Raw genomic sequence first — 16238 nt, forward strand, 5'->3', positions numbered from 1 at the left:
AGGAGACTAAGAGAGTGGCTGAAGAGGAACGAATAGAGATTGAGGGGGAACCAGAGATTGATCAGGTTCACGAGACCAACTCAGAAGAAAGGACAGAAAAAGCACAAGGCAGTTCAAAAGACGAAGATTGATTAACCCAATATCTGAATCATGCGCAAGGGCCGGCATCATTTCCTTCTCTCTAGATGTAATGGATTTAAAAACAGGTAGAAAATGAAAGTTTTTATTGGCCAAGTCACCAAGACTGGACCTGAATGCGTATATATGATCAATAGGCCACCAGAAAATAATGAACAAGAGCTTCAAGGCCGATATGGGGATATATTTATGGTAGAAAGACAAGTTATAGTTCTGTTGTGACACGGTGCGTCACAATTGTATGAAAAGGGGAAAGAAAAGAAAAATATGACAGTAGTGTATGTTCAGTGAATGAATATGACATCAATAGACGAGATTGAAAATGATCGCATCACGAATCAATATGGGTGCTCCTTGGCACCAGAGACCGTGGCCGGCGGGGGAGGAGCAGGCTCATCAAAACGGCCCTGCTCCATCAAGTCGTCACGATCGTGACTCACGCTGCTGCGGTGTTGGAAAAACCGGTTGCGACTGAGCGATGACTGGCCACTACGGAAGCTGTGAGCGTCGGTCGACCGGCGACCGTCGGCATTATGGGAGGGAGCGCTCATGTTGGACGGGCGACGATGCCGGGAAGAAGATGTGCGGCTCCGGCGCTCCTCGTCGTCCTCGTTCTCTTCCTGGATGCGGCGCTCTGCAGCATCGCGGTTGGCGGTACGGACGACATCATCAACGACTACACCCCGATCTTCAAACACATCTCCCATAATATCGTTGGATGCCATGTTGGACATGCCCAAGGAGAAGTCGACGTGCTTGCGCTGTGAGACGGACGGGCCGCGGGCACGGGCGTTGGCAGTGTGCATACCCTTGCGGAGAATCGACGGGTGACGGGCTGCGCTGCCGCTGCTGGTTCCGGTATTCTCTGGCAGGTTGTGAGACACTTCTGAGATCGGGACCTCCTCGGCGTCGATAGGGACTTGCCGCTCGGCAGAGCGTGTATTGCCATGGTTGACATGGAAGGGAATGTCGAACTTGGCACCCTGGAGGTTCATGCGTGGGCCCTCGATGCCAATCTCCTGGAGAGCGACCATGAGCATGCAGATGAACTTGTTGCGACGCTGCAGACGTAGACCCTCGTTTTGCCAGTTGGACTTGTAAAAGAAGACGATGTTGAGTGTGAGCGAGAAGTTCTCGGTGACGGCACGCATTTCGGTGAGGATGTTGTTCTGGAAGTCGCGTTTCTCACTACGCACAAACTCCAAGAGGCGCTGTCGTAGGGAATCGAGTTGGTCGATGCTGGTGCCGTACTTGATAATGATTGGAACTGCCTCGGCAAGTGCGCCCGAACGGCGCTGATTGAGGATAAAAAGCCCATTGAGGTAGCTGTTTGGCGCCTGCACGACATGGCCTTGCATCTTCTTGAATTCGGTGTAAAGAAGAGTAATCTCCTTCACAAAGTAATCATCACCAAGACCGGAATCACCAGCGTTGCCGTAGATGGTCACACGGTCACCCACATCGAAGGGGTGCTTGACAAAGACGAATATAACAGACTGAAGGAACTCCTGGGCAGTAGCAGAGAACAACCAAGACAGGGCCAGAATAGCAGAGCCCGCGGAGGTGAGCACACCGGCGGCCGAGGTCGAGATGAGCGACAAGAACACAATCAGCACGATCACAAACACGAAAAACATGAACACATTATCCAATTTCGATACGACCGAATCCAAATCCTTGAGGGATGCGGTGATGGACTTGCGCTCACGGCCAATGTCAACGCAAACGGCCTCCAGCTCTTCCATGGAAATATCACCATTCATGTCGCGATCAAACATGGCGAAGGCAGCTTCGGCTTCCTCGCCGTCCTCAAATGCGGCCTTCAGGTCACCACCAAAAACCGTATCAAAGCCATCCCTCACAAAGGTGCGATACAGTCGACGCGCCAAGACCTGACAGCCTCCGGTAGTTCGCAAGAGCGCCAAAATGACCTGATAGGCATCGGTGCTGCGAGTCGCCGTGCGGCCAGTGACATCAGCCACTACTGCGCCTGCGACATCGCCAACGCGGTTTCCAACTTTGTTCAGGGCCCCCTTCGCCTTCCGCTGGGCCAGGCCAGCGTAGTGCAACGGAGTCTTGACTCCCGAAGGAGTCGGTTCCTCGTTCTTCTCCTCAAATGCATCATCTTTCTCAGTCAGAGTGGACCGAGACCATTCGTACAACTTGGTCAAACTGCCGATCTGGAATTTGTTGATTTCAATGCGATCCGCGTAGGTCCGCATATGGAAGCTGATTGCAATCAGCTGGATGAGGATCTTTTCGATGAAATTCAGGATAGTCCACACGAAGATGACAATGATGATTTTGTTGAGCGTGTCTTCCCAACTCCTGGTCCCTTTATTACCATCCACATGATGGTTTTTCATTGTTGGTAGGAAGGAGATCTCCACGCCGAGCCACCAGAAAAAGAGCGCCGCGTGAAGCTCGAGCTGTTTGGCCATGTCGCGCCACTTCTTCGCGTTATTGGTGAATATACTCGCAAAAAGACCAACAATCGGAGGCAAGCACTTGCCAACAAGCTAAAAAAATGATCAGTAAAGCGTCATGATGGGGATTGAGATTGGACCCACCCTTCCTGCCCAGAGAGTCAACCAGACAATTTCCAGCCAAATTGCAAACCACATCAATTCTACACCACCAACACTGGAATTGGGAAACTTGAGAGCGCCGACCAGCAACGGGATCAAGAGAATGAGGACAATGGGCGCAATGTAGGTCAAGTAGCGCACGAGGAAACTCGACTGGTGCAGCTTCTTCACAAAGACGGCAATCTGGGTGTTTGGTTTCTCCGGGGGTTTGTAAATTGCGGTCTTTTCGTGCAGAGGGTTTGTAGCTTCATCGAACTCATCCACGGCCTCCGAGCGACGCGAACGGGCGCGATTGATAGAATTGCGGTCATGCTCGTCATCTGGTGCGCCGGTCGAATGCGAGGTCATACGCTCGGCTTGCAGGAGCATCAAGTCATCGTCCAGACGAGTAGCCTGCTCCCGGCGGGCGGACGGCGTGCGCATGGGCGGATGCTCATCATCATCATCATCATAAGCATGACGTGTAGTGTCCACCCTTAAGCGACCCGCGTCGCGATCGGTGTCGGGCTCGGTCACATAGGTTCCATCATCGGAGGTGGGAGAGATGTCCGATTCCTTGCGCTTGTCCTTTGGTTCGATATACGCTTTTCGTTCCTCGACGGGGGATGACATAATGGCACCAGGCCAAGTATGATGAGGGGAATTCGGTCAAGGCGGGGAGGTTTGGACTGGAATGTGGTGAGGGGGATATATATTAGGGGTGTTTTCAATAAGACCGCAACCAAAATGAAAAGAATGAAAAGAAAAGGGAATGTAGATACAGAGAAAGAGAGGAAGAGGGAGAGAGACACACACACAGAGAGAGAGGGAGAGGGAGAGAGAGAGAGAGAGAGAGAAGAGAAATGATCAAGTGGAGTTGGAAGACCCATAACAGTGCAGAGTCTGGGCCTTGGACTGTTTCTGGATTAGTTGGATTTTATGATGATCTCGATTAGTTTATAAAACTATGGCTATTTATGGGAGATTAATTTCATTTTAATTTAAGAGAGAATAAGGGGTGTTTAGATATAGGCAGTACGGAGTATATAGGGGTGTTATACATAGTCTATAGTTAACATATAAGGTACTTTGTACACACACACCCTTTCCAACTTCTACAAAGTATTTCAACTTCGGTCAAGTACATAATCTCTGCATACGCAATGCAGACCAACTGCCAATTATCTTAGAGACACTCTGGCCCATCACGGCCCGCCAACGTTTTCCTGATCCACCAGGTGGCGACAATGAAAGGATTTATCGTGGACTCATTCGTCTTTGGTCTAAATTGTGCGCATAAAAGGAAAAATGGAATTACCCGTTAAAATATAATCATTATTAACTTTCATATTAGTATTACACTATTATTATACTAACACTACAACGTACATAGTAACTATGTATTATTAGAATGGCTTTATGCTTAGAGTGAGATATGGATAACGCCCAGAACGCCCAGAACGCCTCCGGGTATGTTGTACAGTCCCCCTGCGTCAGATAAACAACTAACTAGTTACTTGGGGCTAACTATACATGTACAAACATACATAGTAACTAACTAACTAACTATTGTACAGAACAGTATGAAATCGTCTAGAATGTCTACCTTCTACGGATGTACAATGTATTATTGACATCTGATACAACCATGACGTTATAAAAAACCAAATTCGATATATCCGAATCTATTATTTAAGTGACGTTGTAATTCTCATGTACGCACTGAATATGCACTGAATCGAGTGTCTCATCGCGACAGTTTGGCACTTGTTCTGTGCTCTGATAGAACAATTATTGGGTCGAGCTATAGTGCACATATGCACGGTTGCGATCATCATGTACCATGCATGAAAAGAAAACTGTAAACCTGGACATTTGACAGAATATCATTAACCGAGGTCTTGTCTAGGACTAGATCTTCGCGAGTAATTAGAGCCGTGTCCAATCCCAACTCTTTAATAGAATGATCATCGGGATTCCGTAAGTGGGAGGTGGCTGTGAAGCACTTATATATTGAAGAGGGGAACGCTCTAGGTAGTATGCTCTTTTGGCATACGGGTCGATTCAGCACTCGTAATTCAGCGTTATACTAGCTAGGGTATATAAAGAGATTTAGAATATACTCGCCTGTGATTCCTTAGAAGTTCTCTTCTCGGTCGGAGGTAAGATCAATTTGACTAGCACCGATCCTAATACTACCTATGAAAAGAGAGATCTAGTAATAATTCGCTAGGACTTGGGGCCTCACGGAAGCTATATTAAAAAGATATCCTTCCCTATTGTCGAAATATAGGTCGTAATGACGGATTCTTTAATCTATCTCTTAAAAGATTGCGAACTAGTAAGCTTTAGCCGCGGTGATTTGGAAGTGATTAATAAGTGTCGAATACTGCCCAGGTGGGTTGAATACATGCACATGTGGTTGAATACAGGGTATTTTACCCGGAAACACGCGGGACCGCCAAATGGGCAGATCCCATACAAAAGTGCATATTATCGTTACTAAGCATGTCCGTGGAAATTCCCCCGAGAATTCCAATCCTGTCATTTTAGTTAGAGATTTCAATATATCTTCATGATTTTGTCCATACATTGTCGTACTGCCAGATTTCTGCCAATAAGGGCTACCGCTAAGCTTCTAAGATAGATATCTAGAAATTCTTGTCTAACTACTCCCTATGCGATAATCGGGTCATAGAGAAAGTCATAACATTCCCCACATATATCGTCCCTCCTTTCCAGGTGCCCACCTAGGAACCGGGGAAATCCATTACTACATGGCGGATTAATCGGTGGGCCGGTATTAATTCGTTATAATGGGGCTTTACTACTGTACATATGTACCTTCCAAGGTTCCCAAAACCATGAATTTAGAATTTGGCTTTTCAATCCTAATCCGGTGTTTGATAATTCCCATCTCGTATTCACAACATCCGGTATGTGTATGTCGCCTATGAGGGTGTTTCTATCAACCCACTTGCAAATTTCTGGACAGCCCAATTATCATCATTGGTATGGCATGAGATACCAAGCAATAATAAGGCTACCCAGCCAGCTACTGATCTTAGGACAGTTGGCGATATACCATGGGCCAGTGAGTCGGTCTGGCATGCCTCATATCAAGCGCCCCATGGGCTAATCTTATTAGGGCCTCCAACATAATCATCATCATTTGAGACATGCTGCATGATTGAGTGTGTTTGGGCTTCCTGGTCAAATGTCTTCCCTCCTAGTCAAGATCCCCTAGATATCTAAACATCTAGTTTGAGTAACTAATGCTTACTACCAAGTTCAATTTTGACGGACTGAAATTGTAGCTCGAGAGCAAGCCAAGTGTTAAAGTTGATACCCATTCAGTGGAATCCTTCGCGAACAATAGGCACTCCCATTCCTTGTGGATCGACCGTGCCAATTTTTGTTTTTCTGCCACAAGCTATTGACAAGGGCGGTTATATTGAATTAATCGGTTTTTTGTTCTTTTCCGGATAATTGTTGTCAAAATACTTTACCCCTCCACAAAGTGACCAGTAAACTCGCGTCTATCACCTAGACCTGACAAGCAGATGATGAACACAGACGTAGCTACCTCGTTCATTGAATGGATGGTATTGATCGGCGAAAAAAGAGCTCGTGTCAAGAACTCAAGACCTCCAGTGTTGAGGTCATGAGTTAGGGACAACAATTTGCCATTGCTAGAACAGGTATTTGACCACCGGCTTGTGGTAGTTCTAGACTCGTCTCCTGTTTGTCTCTGGCATAAATAGTTACAAACTAAGTCAAAACTTGAGAACTTGTTGGCCCGCAACATACCCTGTTTTTCTAATCGAGATCTTTCAATAACTCAAGAGGCACGTGGAATGTCTTATCCCAACAATACGCAATCTCAAGTCACTAGTTGGCCTTGTACGACTAATTACACTGAATTTGACGACCTAATCCATCCACACTTTTCACCCCTGGGCTCGCAACAATTTACATCGCCCGAGAGTGAATCTTCGATTATCGATCCCATGCCGAGGTATTCCACACAGGGCACAAATAGAAGGTCATCAACTTTGTTGGAAAGTCGGGACACTCCTTACACCGACAACGTATGTCGGCACTATGCCATTCTACTTGGTAAAGCTAACTCATGCTTCTCAGGACCTCTGCTATGATGGGCTCCGACACACGCCTTTGGAAAATCATCCGCCTCCAATTGGCTTGCCGAGATCTGAATACGTAAAATCAAGCCACCACTATGGAGAAAGGCTTAGTAGTTATGAAGGGAACGTACCATTGACAAGCTCAGAAGACATGAAACAACCAATTCACCAACAGTTTCTTTCTGACTGTCATATCAACACCGAGAAGAATCTTTTGAAATCGCAGCATCTTCCACGTCCGTATTCTAGCCCGGAAAGTAAAGCAATCAGCGAGAAAGCGCGCCGAAAACGAGCCCACAATTTGATTGAAAAACGGTCCCGTGAAAATCTCAATCTCAAATTCCTTGAGTTAGAAAAGGTCCTAAGTCGTCACCGTGGCCCTGGTCAGAATAAGGACCTGACGCCGGACAATACGCCCAAACGAAAGAAACGATTGGCTATTCTCGATCGCGCCCACAATAATATTTTGGAACTCGAAGCGGAAGTGCAATCACTAAAACAAAAGATTAAAACTTTGCGGGACATTGCTTTTCCTGAGACATGCAGATTCACGCTCCCTGTTGACTGATATGGTCTTTTGTTTATGTAGTATTTTTTACCGCATTTATAAGACCTTCCGAAATCTTTATATGATTGCTCGATTTAGGTACCCCTAGGATATCCATAGAAGTCTTGGAATCGCATGTCGGTTCGAAATTAACTATCAAAAACTTTGGAATATGTAATTAAATTTTGAAAAGCTGGATTCTAGACGCGGAGTAATAGAAAGTGGTATCTTGGAAGACCTACAAGTATTCTGACGCCATCATCTCATTGTTGGTGGCAAAGTTAATATGCATGACCGTATTATATTCAGATCGCCCGCGGGAGCGGGGAAGCTTCGTACCCTGGTTATGTGTGTTCACAATAATCCGTGTTTGTATCTGATGGGCAAAAAGAGAGCTCGTGCCAATAACTTCAGTGTTGAGGTCATAAATTAGGCACAAGAATTGGCCATTGGCAGAAACCAGGTATTTGATCACCGGCTTGCGGTAATTCTACCTAGGTAGGCTCGAAAATTATACTTCGTGCGTCGCTACTATGGCGCCTGATTTGATCGACTACCTAACTACATGTAGGTAGAGTTGGATGCCCGGGTAGTCAAAATAATGTGAACCATGGCTCTTCTATATATTATATTATGTTGTAGATTTGCGAGACGATTTCTTACAAATAAGATTATCTTCTCTTCACAGGCTCCCAATCCTGTCCCACCATGTAGGTCATCAAACATAACACATAACGTATATATCAAGCAAAGGCAGTCCATTGCGTCCGACAAGCCGCAGCAACTTCTCGCGCCGGTCTACCAATCATCCCCTTCCAGAAGTACCAGAAGGAACGAGTTCTTCAATCTCCAAAGACAACAAAGCATCAAAAGTCCAATCATAGCATCGTCCAATTGAATCTCTAGGAGCAAGCTCCTTCTCGATAACCTTGATCACATTGTGTCGTTATTAAGACGTTAGATCGGCGATCTTATATATATCCAATAGCCGCTTTGTCCATGATCTTCGTGGCGTACCGAGGCGTAAATCCGTACCACAACCTATCTAAATGGATGGCCTCGACTTAGAAGAGATCGCCGAATTCTAGGTTCCCGGGCTTATTGATCATAAACCCCTAGTGGGATCGGTGTGGGGGGCTATCGCCGGGTCCGAAGATCTGTACCCTTAGTTACTCTGTACTGGTACAAGATAAACATCGGAATCCTCATCAAAAGAGGTATCCTATCAAACACAAAAAGAAAACAGCGTCAAGCTGATATTGCAATTTCAATCACATGGTCAAAAAGATGAAACAGAGACTACTGTCGCCAAAAAAAAAAAAAAAGAAAAGCAGACCATGGCGAGTAAAAAGAAAGACCGGAACACCTTGCTCCGAGAGTCACAAAGAAAACATTCAGACATAAGAGACGTGAGAGAGTGAATATGACAATGGATCCACGGGGTACAACAAGGTATCCCCGGAAGGAGTAGATAACACAGGAAAGTTTACAAGGAAGACAAGAGTAGGTATGCAACAATATGTAGAATAGAAAGATATCGCAAGATCTCTGAGAGAAAGCTTTTGCCGGAAAGAAGAGAACACGGCATCTATCTTTTGAATGCAAAGCTCAAGTCCGAGCGATGTCGCTCCGCTGGACGAGGTGTCTGCTCCGGATCAAGGTTGGGGGAAGGATGAAGAGGTCGTGGCGTAGCATCAGCGTCCGGTGTGGGACTAAAGTCGGCGTCCACACCTGAATCAGCGTCTCGGGTCAGCGCGCTGCCGGAGATCTTGACTTCAGGGGTGATTGGCGGGGCAGTGGGGTGGCAGATAGTGCTCTGGGGCAAGTCCCACGGGGGTGTGGTCTGGCCCTGACTCAACACTGCCGGGCTAGGCTTCGATGTAGTAGTACACTGGGAAAGTCCGGAGTAGATCGAGGTATCCTGATGCGCCAGAGACGGCCGGTGATACTGAGAGGCAGATGCTCCAAACCTTGGAGGGGACGTACGAGGACTGGGTGATTCTTCGCCTTCCGATTCTTCGGGGATGCTGAGGGCCTCGAAACGATCTTCTAGGCTCGTACTGGCCGGGGAACCCAAAGACCCATCGCTGTCTTCGTTATCGGCGGACTCTGCGGCTTGGTTCCGAAGAGCCTCCCTCTCCTTCTTCAAGAGTTCTTCACTGCCACTGACAACACTGCCCCGACTGTTGGTCCGCATCATCTCAATCCCCAGTTTAGAGCCGGGGCGGCGATTTCGAGAGGGTGGGCTGCGACGTGTTTGGGAATTGCCAAGCTCTTCATCTTCATCGTCACCCGATTCGGCCCCCTCATACCGCTTGTTCTCAAGGGATTCCTTTTTGGCACGAATTGCTTCGCTTGACCGTTGCCTCCGGGGTGTGAGCCCACCGGTTGCATCCATGGCCGCGGGTGCTGTGGCGGCATGGAGAAGGTGAGGCACAGGTACAGCGTTAGGACTTGGGCTCCCAGGGTGTTCCGCTGGCTCTTCGGATATCCCCAGTCCACCGTGGCCTTGATCCCAATCATCAGAATTTCGATTTATGATTACTGGGATCTCCCCCGGTTTAAAAGACTCCATATCTCCGAATACACTGCTGCTGAGCGAATCATTGCGGCTGGATCCTCGGTAAGAGCTGGGGGGATTGAGGACAAATCCAGAGGATACAGAACTAGGGCTGTCCTCGTTTGTCACGGCGGTTGACCGAGTACCAGAGCCCGGAACTGAAACAGGTTGGGAGGGAATGTAATCCGTTGGAGGAGGTTTCCACATGCACCACTGGTAAAGCGCCTCGGTGAGCTTGGGTAGGGTCGGAGGCTTCTGGATCAAGGCATCGAAGTTGTGATTCTCCGGAAGGTCTTTCAAGTAGCCTGTAACAGCAATTATCGGAGTATGCCTGTTCGCACTGCGCGTCTCCCGCACCATCCGAGCAAAATCAACCCCGTTGACTTGGGGAAGTCGATATTCAGTCATGATTATATCGAACTGAACCTCGCTGAGAGCGTATCTGACGGCTTCCGCGCCATTTGTAACGGTAATGGTTCGGCAGCGAAGTTTTTCGAACAGGCGTTCCATGACCAGCCGCGAGACGGGATGATCTTCACAAATGAGCACATCCAATGGCCGGAAAAAGGGCCCTTCTAGGATGTTGATTTGCGATAACCGTCGAGAGCTTTGTCGCCGACGTTGGACCTTCAAAAGTGCTTTTGTGCGTGGATCCTCATTGTCAGAGGATGAAGGTGAGATATCAAAGAGTTGACTCCGGCGCTTATGATGATGGGGCACAAACGGTTCTTTCGGGAACGAGGAAACATCTCCATCCTGAGAGCCAATAGTGTGCGATCGGGTACGGCTCGCTGGGACGCTGCCATGGCGTTGATTGTTGCCCGTCTTGTCGGGGGAATGAGCTGGAATTCGGTTGGATTTGACGGGAGAGGATGCCACTGAGCCCAGTCGAAAATTTGGCATGCGCCCCTGGTCGGCAGAGGAAGGCTGAAAGTTCCCACTCGATTGGTGGGAGGCTGATGAGGAGCCCGACGTCTTGCGCCGTTCCTGGTTAGTCCCAGTGCTGAACTGAACTAGGAGTGGAGAAGATGGCTGTGACGGCCTGCTAGGAGATGAGTTTGTTTGACTTAGGCCTGATGGGGAAGAAGGTCGATTATTGCCCTTGTTCTGTGACAAAGTTCGCTGGAGTGACATAGGTAGTGGGCTCCCTTCCAATGACGGCTGGGATGAAGTGACCGACGTCTGAGCGGCCGATGACGAACTGGGTTGTCGGTGCTGCGCCTGTAGAGCCTCCTGGCGCATCTTCTGGATCACATCTTTGTTGGCCTTCTCCAGCATCGGAAGATTCTTAAAGTTGAAGCTGCCAAAATCATCGGCCAAGGCCGGTTCACTTAGTCTCCGACTTCGTGAATCCCGAGCATCACGAACGTGAGGAGGAATGTGCAGCGGCATCAGAGGTCGTTTCGATGAATTGACTTGAGAGCGCACCTTGAACAGTGCATCATGAGGCCGGTCGGGGCCAGCGGAAGCTGACGGTTGTGGCGATTTCTCATCTTCTAACTCCTCGGCAAAGGATTGAAGAGTAGCGCCACGGGCATCAAAGTACTCTGTGTCCTCCGGGTTCTCGATGTTGGGAACGAATTGTGCTTTGTCTTCTAGCAGTGTATCCCAGTTAATATCAGACAACCAAGGATGACTACAAATCTCTGCGCCACCACTTGGAAACTTCTCTTCCACGTTGGCTCCAATTCTGTCACGAGGGTTGAGAGTCATGAGCTTGTTCATGAGATCCAACGACTCTGCTGAAGTGAACTCCTCTGGGTCGTCAGGCCAATTGATCCTGCGATGGAGAATGTTTTCGAAGACCTGATCCGGGGTATCCGCATTGAATGGTGGGTACCCAAAGATGAACTCAAACATGATGCATCCCAATGACCACCAGTCACTGATCTCATCTTGCCCAACGCCGTTGATAGTTTCCGGGGCTAGGTAGTCAGGAGTACCGACAAAACGGCGGTCGTGATCTTCAGGATCAAAAAGAGCCATCACTGGAGGCATCATACTCTGCTGGGGAGGTGTATTCTGCGCCATTGGATTGCTGAATGTTGGCTGCAGGGGTTGAAGGCGAGGAGACTCGCCAGCCTCGCTTTGGCCCTCTTCTTCAACCATGCTAGTTGAAAACATACTCGGCGATGAGGCAGGAGGTTCGTGGGAAGTATCATTAAGCGAGAATGTCCTGAACATTCCATTGAGACCATCACTGCCCATGCTATCGCTGCGGTATCCCGAAGCTCGACGAGAGCTTTGCCGACTCAAGCCACTCTGGTTGAGGCTGAAGTAGGATGGCTGAATGGCATTGGCAGACACTTCCGGGGTAATTAGTGGAGTGGAGCCGGGTGATGAGCTTGCCTGGAAGTCGAATGAGGCCGATCGAGAAGATGCAATCGATATCGCACGGGGGAATGAATTTTGCTTTAGCAGATCAGGAGCAGACTCATCAGGGTTCTTCAGCACCCGTTTCTGCCGACCGACCAACCCCATGCGTGAAAGTCCAAAGTCCGTGAGCTTCAAATGGCCCGTTTGGTCGATAAGGAGATTATCGGGCTTTAAATCGCGATGCACAATGCCTCGGCTGTGAAGGTGTTCCACTCCAAGCACCACCTCACCGATGTATTTCTTAGCCCAATCCTCGGGGAGACCCCCAAGAACCTTGACAAGTGATGAACAGTCACCTCCGTTGAGATATTCCATTACCAAGTAAAGATAATCCTTACTAGAAAATGTCCAATATAGCTTGGCAACGAAGTCACTCTCTCCTTGCCACATCATGATAGCACGTTCGGCTTTGACGTTGGTGACCTGATTCTTGGCAATCATGTCGGCCTTCTTCAGAACTTTCATCGCATAATATTCGCCAGTGGCCTTCTTTTTCACCAAGTAGACACTGCCGAAAGCACCTTTGCTAATTGGTTTGATGATTTCAAAATCGCGGATAGACAACGGAGCAGGTCGAGGCTGCTGCTGGCTCATCGAAGGTAGGCGTGGGGAGGGCGGTGGCTTCGTAACATCTGAAGAAGTTGCCGAGGATTGCCGGCGATGGTGGCGGCAGTGATGGAGAGCCAGTTCACTTGCGTATGCAGATGGAGATGCCATTGGGGACGGCAGGCTTTCACCTCCGCTAGACATACGGGGCTTCGGCATGCGCAACGGGGAATGCGGCCCTGAAACTCGAGCGGGAGAAGGCTGCCGTCGAGGAGAACTGGAAAGTCCGGGCAGGACCAGGCTCCGGCGCTTTCGATCGAAGCTCCTCTCGGATGAGGGTGAGTCTGTTCTTACAGCTCCCGGGAAGACAGAAGACGGCAAACTGCTGTCGCTACTGTCACCAGCATCAATGTCCCCTAGGGCAAGGCCCAGTCGAGAAGGTTGTGATGTACCCAGAAGTCCTGCAGCACTTTTATGGGATCGCGGGGTGGGGCATTCCAACGGGCTGTTAGAACCCGTGGATACTGCTGCCGAGGATGGTCTGCGTTCCGTTTGTGAGAGCAATGACCGATCTGGTGAATTGCGCATTGACAGAGTCAGCGCAGATGTCGGTCGCCTTGGGGAGGGTGCCGCTGGATACGGCTTTTGTTGCAATTCGTGGCTCATGGTTTGTGAGAGGGACTCTTCCTCGACTATACTGTTGCTATCGCTCAGAGGAACATTGCTGTCGACAGTGCTCTCGGGCGCCACTTCTTCATCGGATGAGCACGAGGAATCACTGAGCTGACCAGCAGCTATGCGCTCCGCTTTGCTTAACGCTGCCCCGATGCATTCCTCGACTAGCACTGTGTATTCGATGCGAATTCGCTCGGCGTATTCGACAATCTTGCGATGACGTACAACGGCATCAACTTTTGCCTTGGCAACTTGTTCGGTGTCCGCAGACAAAGCGGCCAGACCCTGTTCTTGTTCCAAGGTGTTGGAGCTGGGGGATTGCCACTGAAGAACCTGAGAGATCCGCGATTCAGATTGTGGTGACAACGTCCGGAAGTCCTCTGCGTCTGTCCGGGAAGATTCCTTGATCATCGGCATACTAATCTCCAGTGAAGTGTCGCACAGGTCAAGAACGAGTTCCACGATGCGAGCCAGTGGTCTCCGCACTGTGAATGAGCGGGGTCGGTTTGGAATAGCACCAGACGCAGAATGTTCTCGCGACCGGGACGGCGTGCCGGGCGCTGAATTACTGCTTGAAACAGGACCGGACGACGGAGCAGAGCTGGCAGACGAGGGGCCGATGGCTAATCCCTTGTACTCCGCTTGAGGGAGGGGCATTGGATTTCCATCGCTCCCGATGAAAGGTCTGCCTTGTCGGGCCTCTAAAGCATCCAAGACCTTGACAATGACGTGCCGATGCTCATTGAGGTTTTCCTGTGCCATTTGAACATCCATCTCCGCCCGATGTTCCTGCAGACACAAATCTGAGTGTTTCTCGAACCACCATGGCGTAATCTGGCGTTCACAGATGCGACAGAGAACGGGGGTCGGGGCGGGATGCTTGGAAGGATCGGGTTCTGTCGCTGCAGCCTCAGCCAATTCGGTCAAATAATTTGCCAACACCTCTGCTCCAACACCCAAAGACTCCACCAGCAGAGGCGGCAGATCGATTGTCACTTCTCTTGGCTCGGTCAGCGGTCGTAACATCCACATGGTCTGTAGTCAGAAGGTGTCAGCGGTATAAACGGTAGGCGTCAAAACATTGTTGAGGTACGCACATGGCCAGCTTCATCGTCTGTCCGGTCATAGACCATGATTCCCTGCCCCTCCATGTTAAGCACATTGTGGTTATGCTCTTCCTCCTGGGACTCCTCTGTCTTTTCGCCGAAGGCGAGGTTCTCCGTAGCCGCCGGGGGTAGTTCAGGAGCGTACTTCAGGACAGAATCCGGCCCCATCTGGAGGGCGAAGCGAATGAAACGACTCCGCGAATCATCCTGCTTCATGGATTCGATTGCATCGCGGAACACATCCTTGTTGCCCAACAGGATTTCCGATATCATATGGCCCTCAACTGACTCAGGGGATGATCCGACCACCTGCTTCCACGATGGGCTGACCCATTTGATGCAACCCTCCAGGTCCATATCCACAATGATGTTCAATGTCTGTTCGGCCGCTTCCTTCAAATCCTCACGTTCCTCTCGCATATTATCGCTCAATGTCCGAACCATCTTCGGATCGATATTCCGAGCCTCCTGCCGCAGCGCTGTCACGGCAGGAGGCGCGAGGAATTGTGGCTTGGGGGAATCATTGCTGGCCATACTGACTCGCTCGGGCGACCGAGCAGGCTTCGAGGTTCAGGGGGTAGGAAGACGACGGTGTGATGGATCAAGGTAAGTTGAATAAAACAAAAGATATTGTTCCAGCCAAGCAGAACCGTCTGCTGGGCAGCGCGGGTGCCCTTAATCGAGGTTATTGATTCATCCGTAGCATCAACCGTCCATAGCGAAGTCGTAAGACTCGGGAACAGCTCAATTCAATCGCTCCGGAGTGATGGCAGTCGACCACTCCACCGTTAAGTTTGTGTATTGAGAGGTGTAGAGACGACACACAGGCTGAAACACGAAACGTTAGACGGAGGATAACGGAAGCCGTGTCTCTGCGGGGGATGGCGCGACAGCGACGCGCTGGATCAACAACGTCAACCCCAGAGGAGGCTGACCCGATAAAGGGAACGAAACTTGATCAAAATTGAGACCTTAGGGTCACAGAAATGGGTAGAAGCGGATAAAGTCGAGAGAATGTTTTAAGAGGAAGAGTCGTGATGGGGGGGGGGAATCGAAGGAGTCGAGGGCGGTGATTGGTTGAGCTGTGCGTTTCCTGCACCACGTACTTCCCACCTCTCTCTCTCTCTCTCTCTTTTTTTTTTTTTTCTTTCAAGTTCACTTGTTCTTTATTTGATATCTTGAACATTTATTATGCATATATAGTATCTAGGGTCGAGATTTTGTGCTATGTTGATGACTTCTGCGGGAAGAGATTCGCTCCTTAATTGTATACATCCCATGTTTGCAACTCAACGTCATGACATTTGAAGTAAAGGGTGTTAAATGCATATGAATCTATCAATACTAGTATTAACCACATGTAGATAAGCACCGATTCTGGATTTGGTACTTTTGTCTACAAGCATCCAACCCATGTCCTGTGTACCTAGGGAGTTTATTTCCAGATCCCTTCATGCCAGACAGCCATATTTCTACCAAAAACAGCAAAATAGAAAAGGCCGGAAAAAGAAAAAAGAAAATATTCCTCCAATTTCATTGGACGCCACCGGATGTAGTTCCTAATTCCCCATATAATGA

The 16238-nt window shown here is 49.1% G+C and overlaps 3 protein-coding genes across 3 annotated transcripts; 1 reads left to right on the forward strand and 2 right to left on the reverse strand.

The window, feature by feature from the left end:
* Positions 1 to 476: 476 nt before the first annotated feature.
* On the reverse strand, positions 477 to 3338 carry N7471_008923 (Mechanosensitive ion channel family; the record flags this gene model as incomplete). Its single annotated transcript, XM_057281642.1, has 2 exons — positions 477 to 2657; positions 2709 to 3338. 2 exons carry the CDS (start codon positions 3336 to 3338, stop codon positions 477 to 479), a joined length of 2811 nt encoding a protein of 936 aa, XP_057132525.1.
* A 3663-nt stretch (positions 3339 to 7001) lies between these two features.
* Positions 7002 to 7418, forward strand: N7471_008924 (uncharacterized protein; the record flags this gene model as incomplete). The annotated part of the gene is made up of 1 exon (XM_057281643.1): positions 7002 to 7418. One exon carries the CDS (start codon positions 7002 to 7004, stop codon positions 7416 to 7418), a length of 417 nt encoding a protein of 138 aa, XP_057132526.1.
* Positions 7419 to 8985: 1567 nt separating this feature from the next.
* Positions 8986 to 15194, reverse strand: N7471_008925 (protein kinase RIM15; the record flags this gene model as incomplete). The annotated part of the gene is made up of 2 exons (XM_057281644.1): positions 8986 to 14589; positions 14652 to 15194. The coding sequence occupies 2 exons, from the start codon at positions 15192 to 15194 to the stop codon at positions 8986 to 8988; spliced, it is 6147 nt and encodes a 2048-aa protein (XP_057132527.1).
* Positions 15195 to 16238: the final 1044 nt, after the last annotated feature.

This window comes from Penicillium samsonianum (genome assembly GCF_028829775.1).
Source record: "Penicillium samsonianum strain IBT 33392 chromosome Unknown utg000005l_segment0_segment0, whole genome shotgun sequence".
Lineage (NCBI taxonomy): Eukaryota > Fungi > Ascomycota > Eurotiomycetes > Eurotiales > Aspergillaceae > Penicillium > Penicillium samsonianum.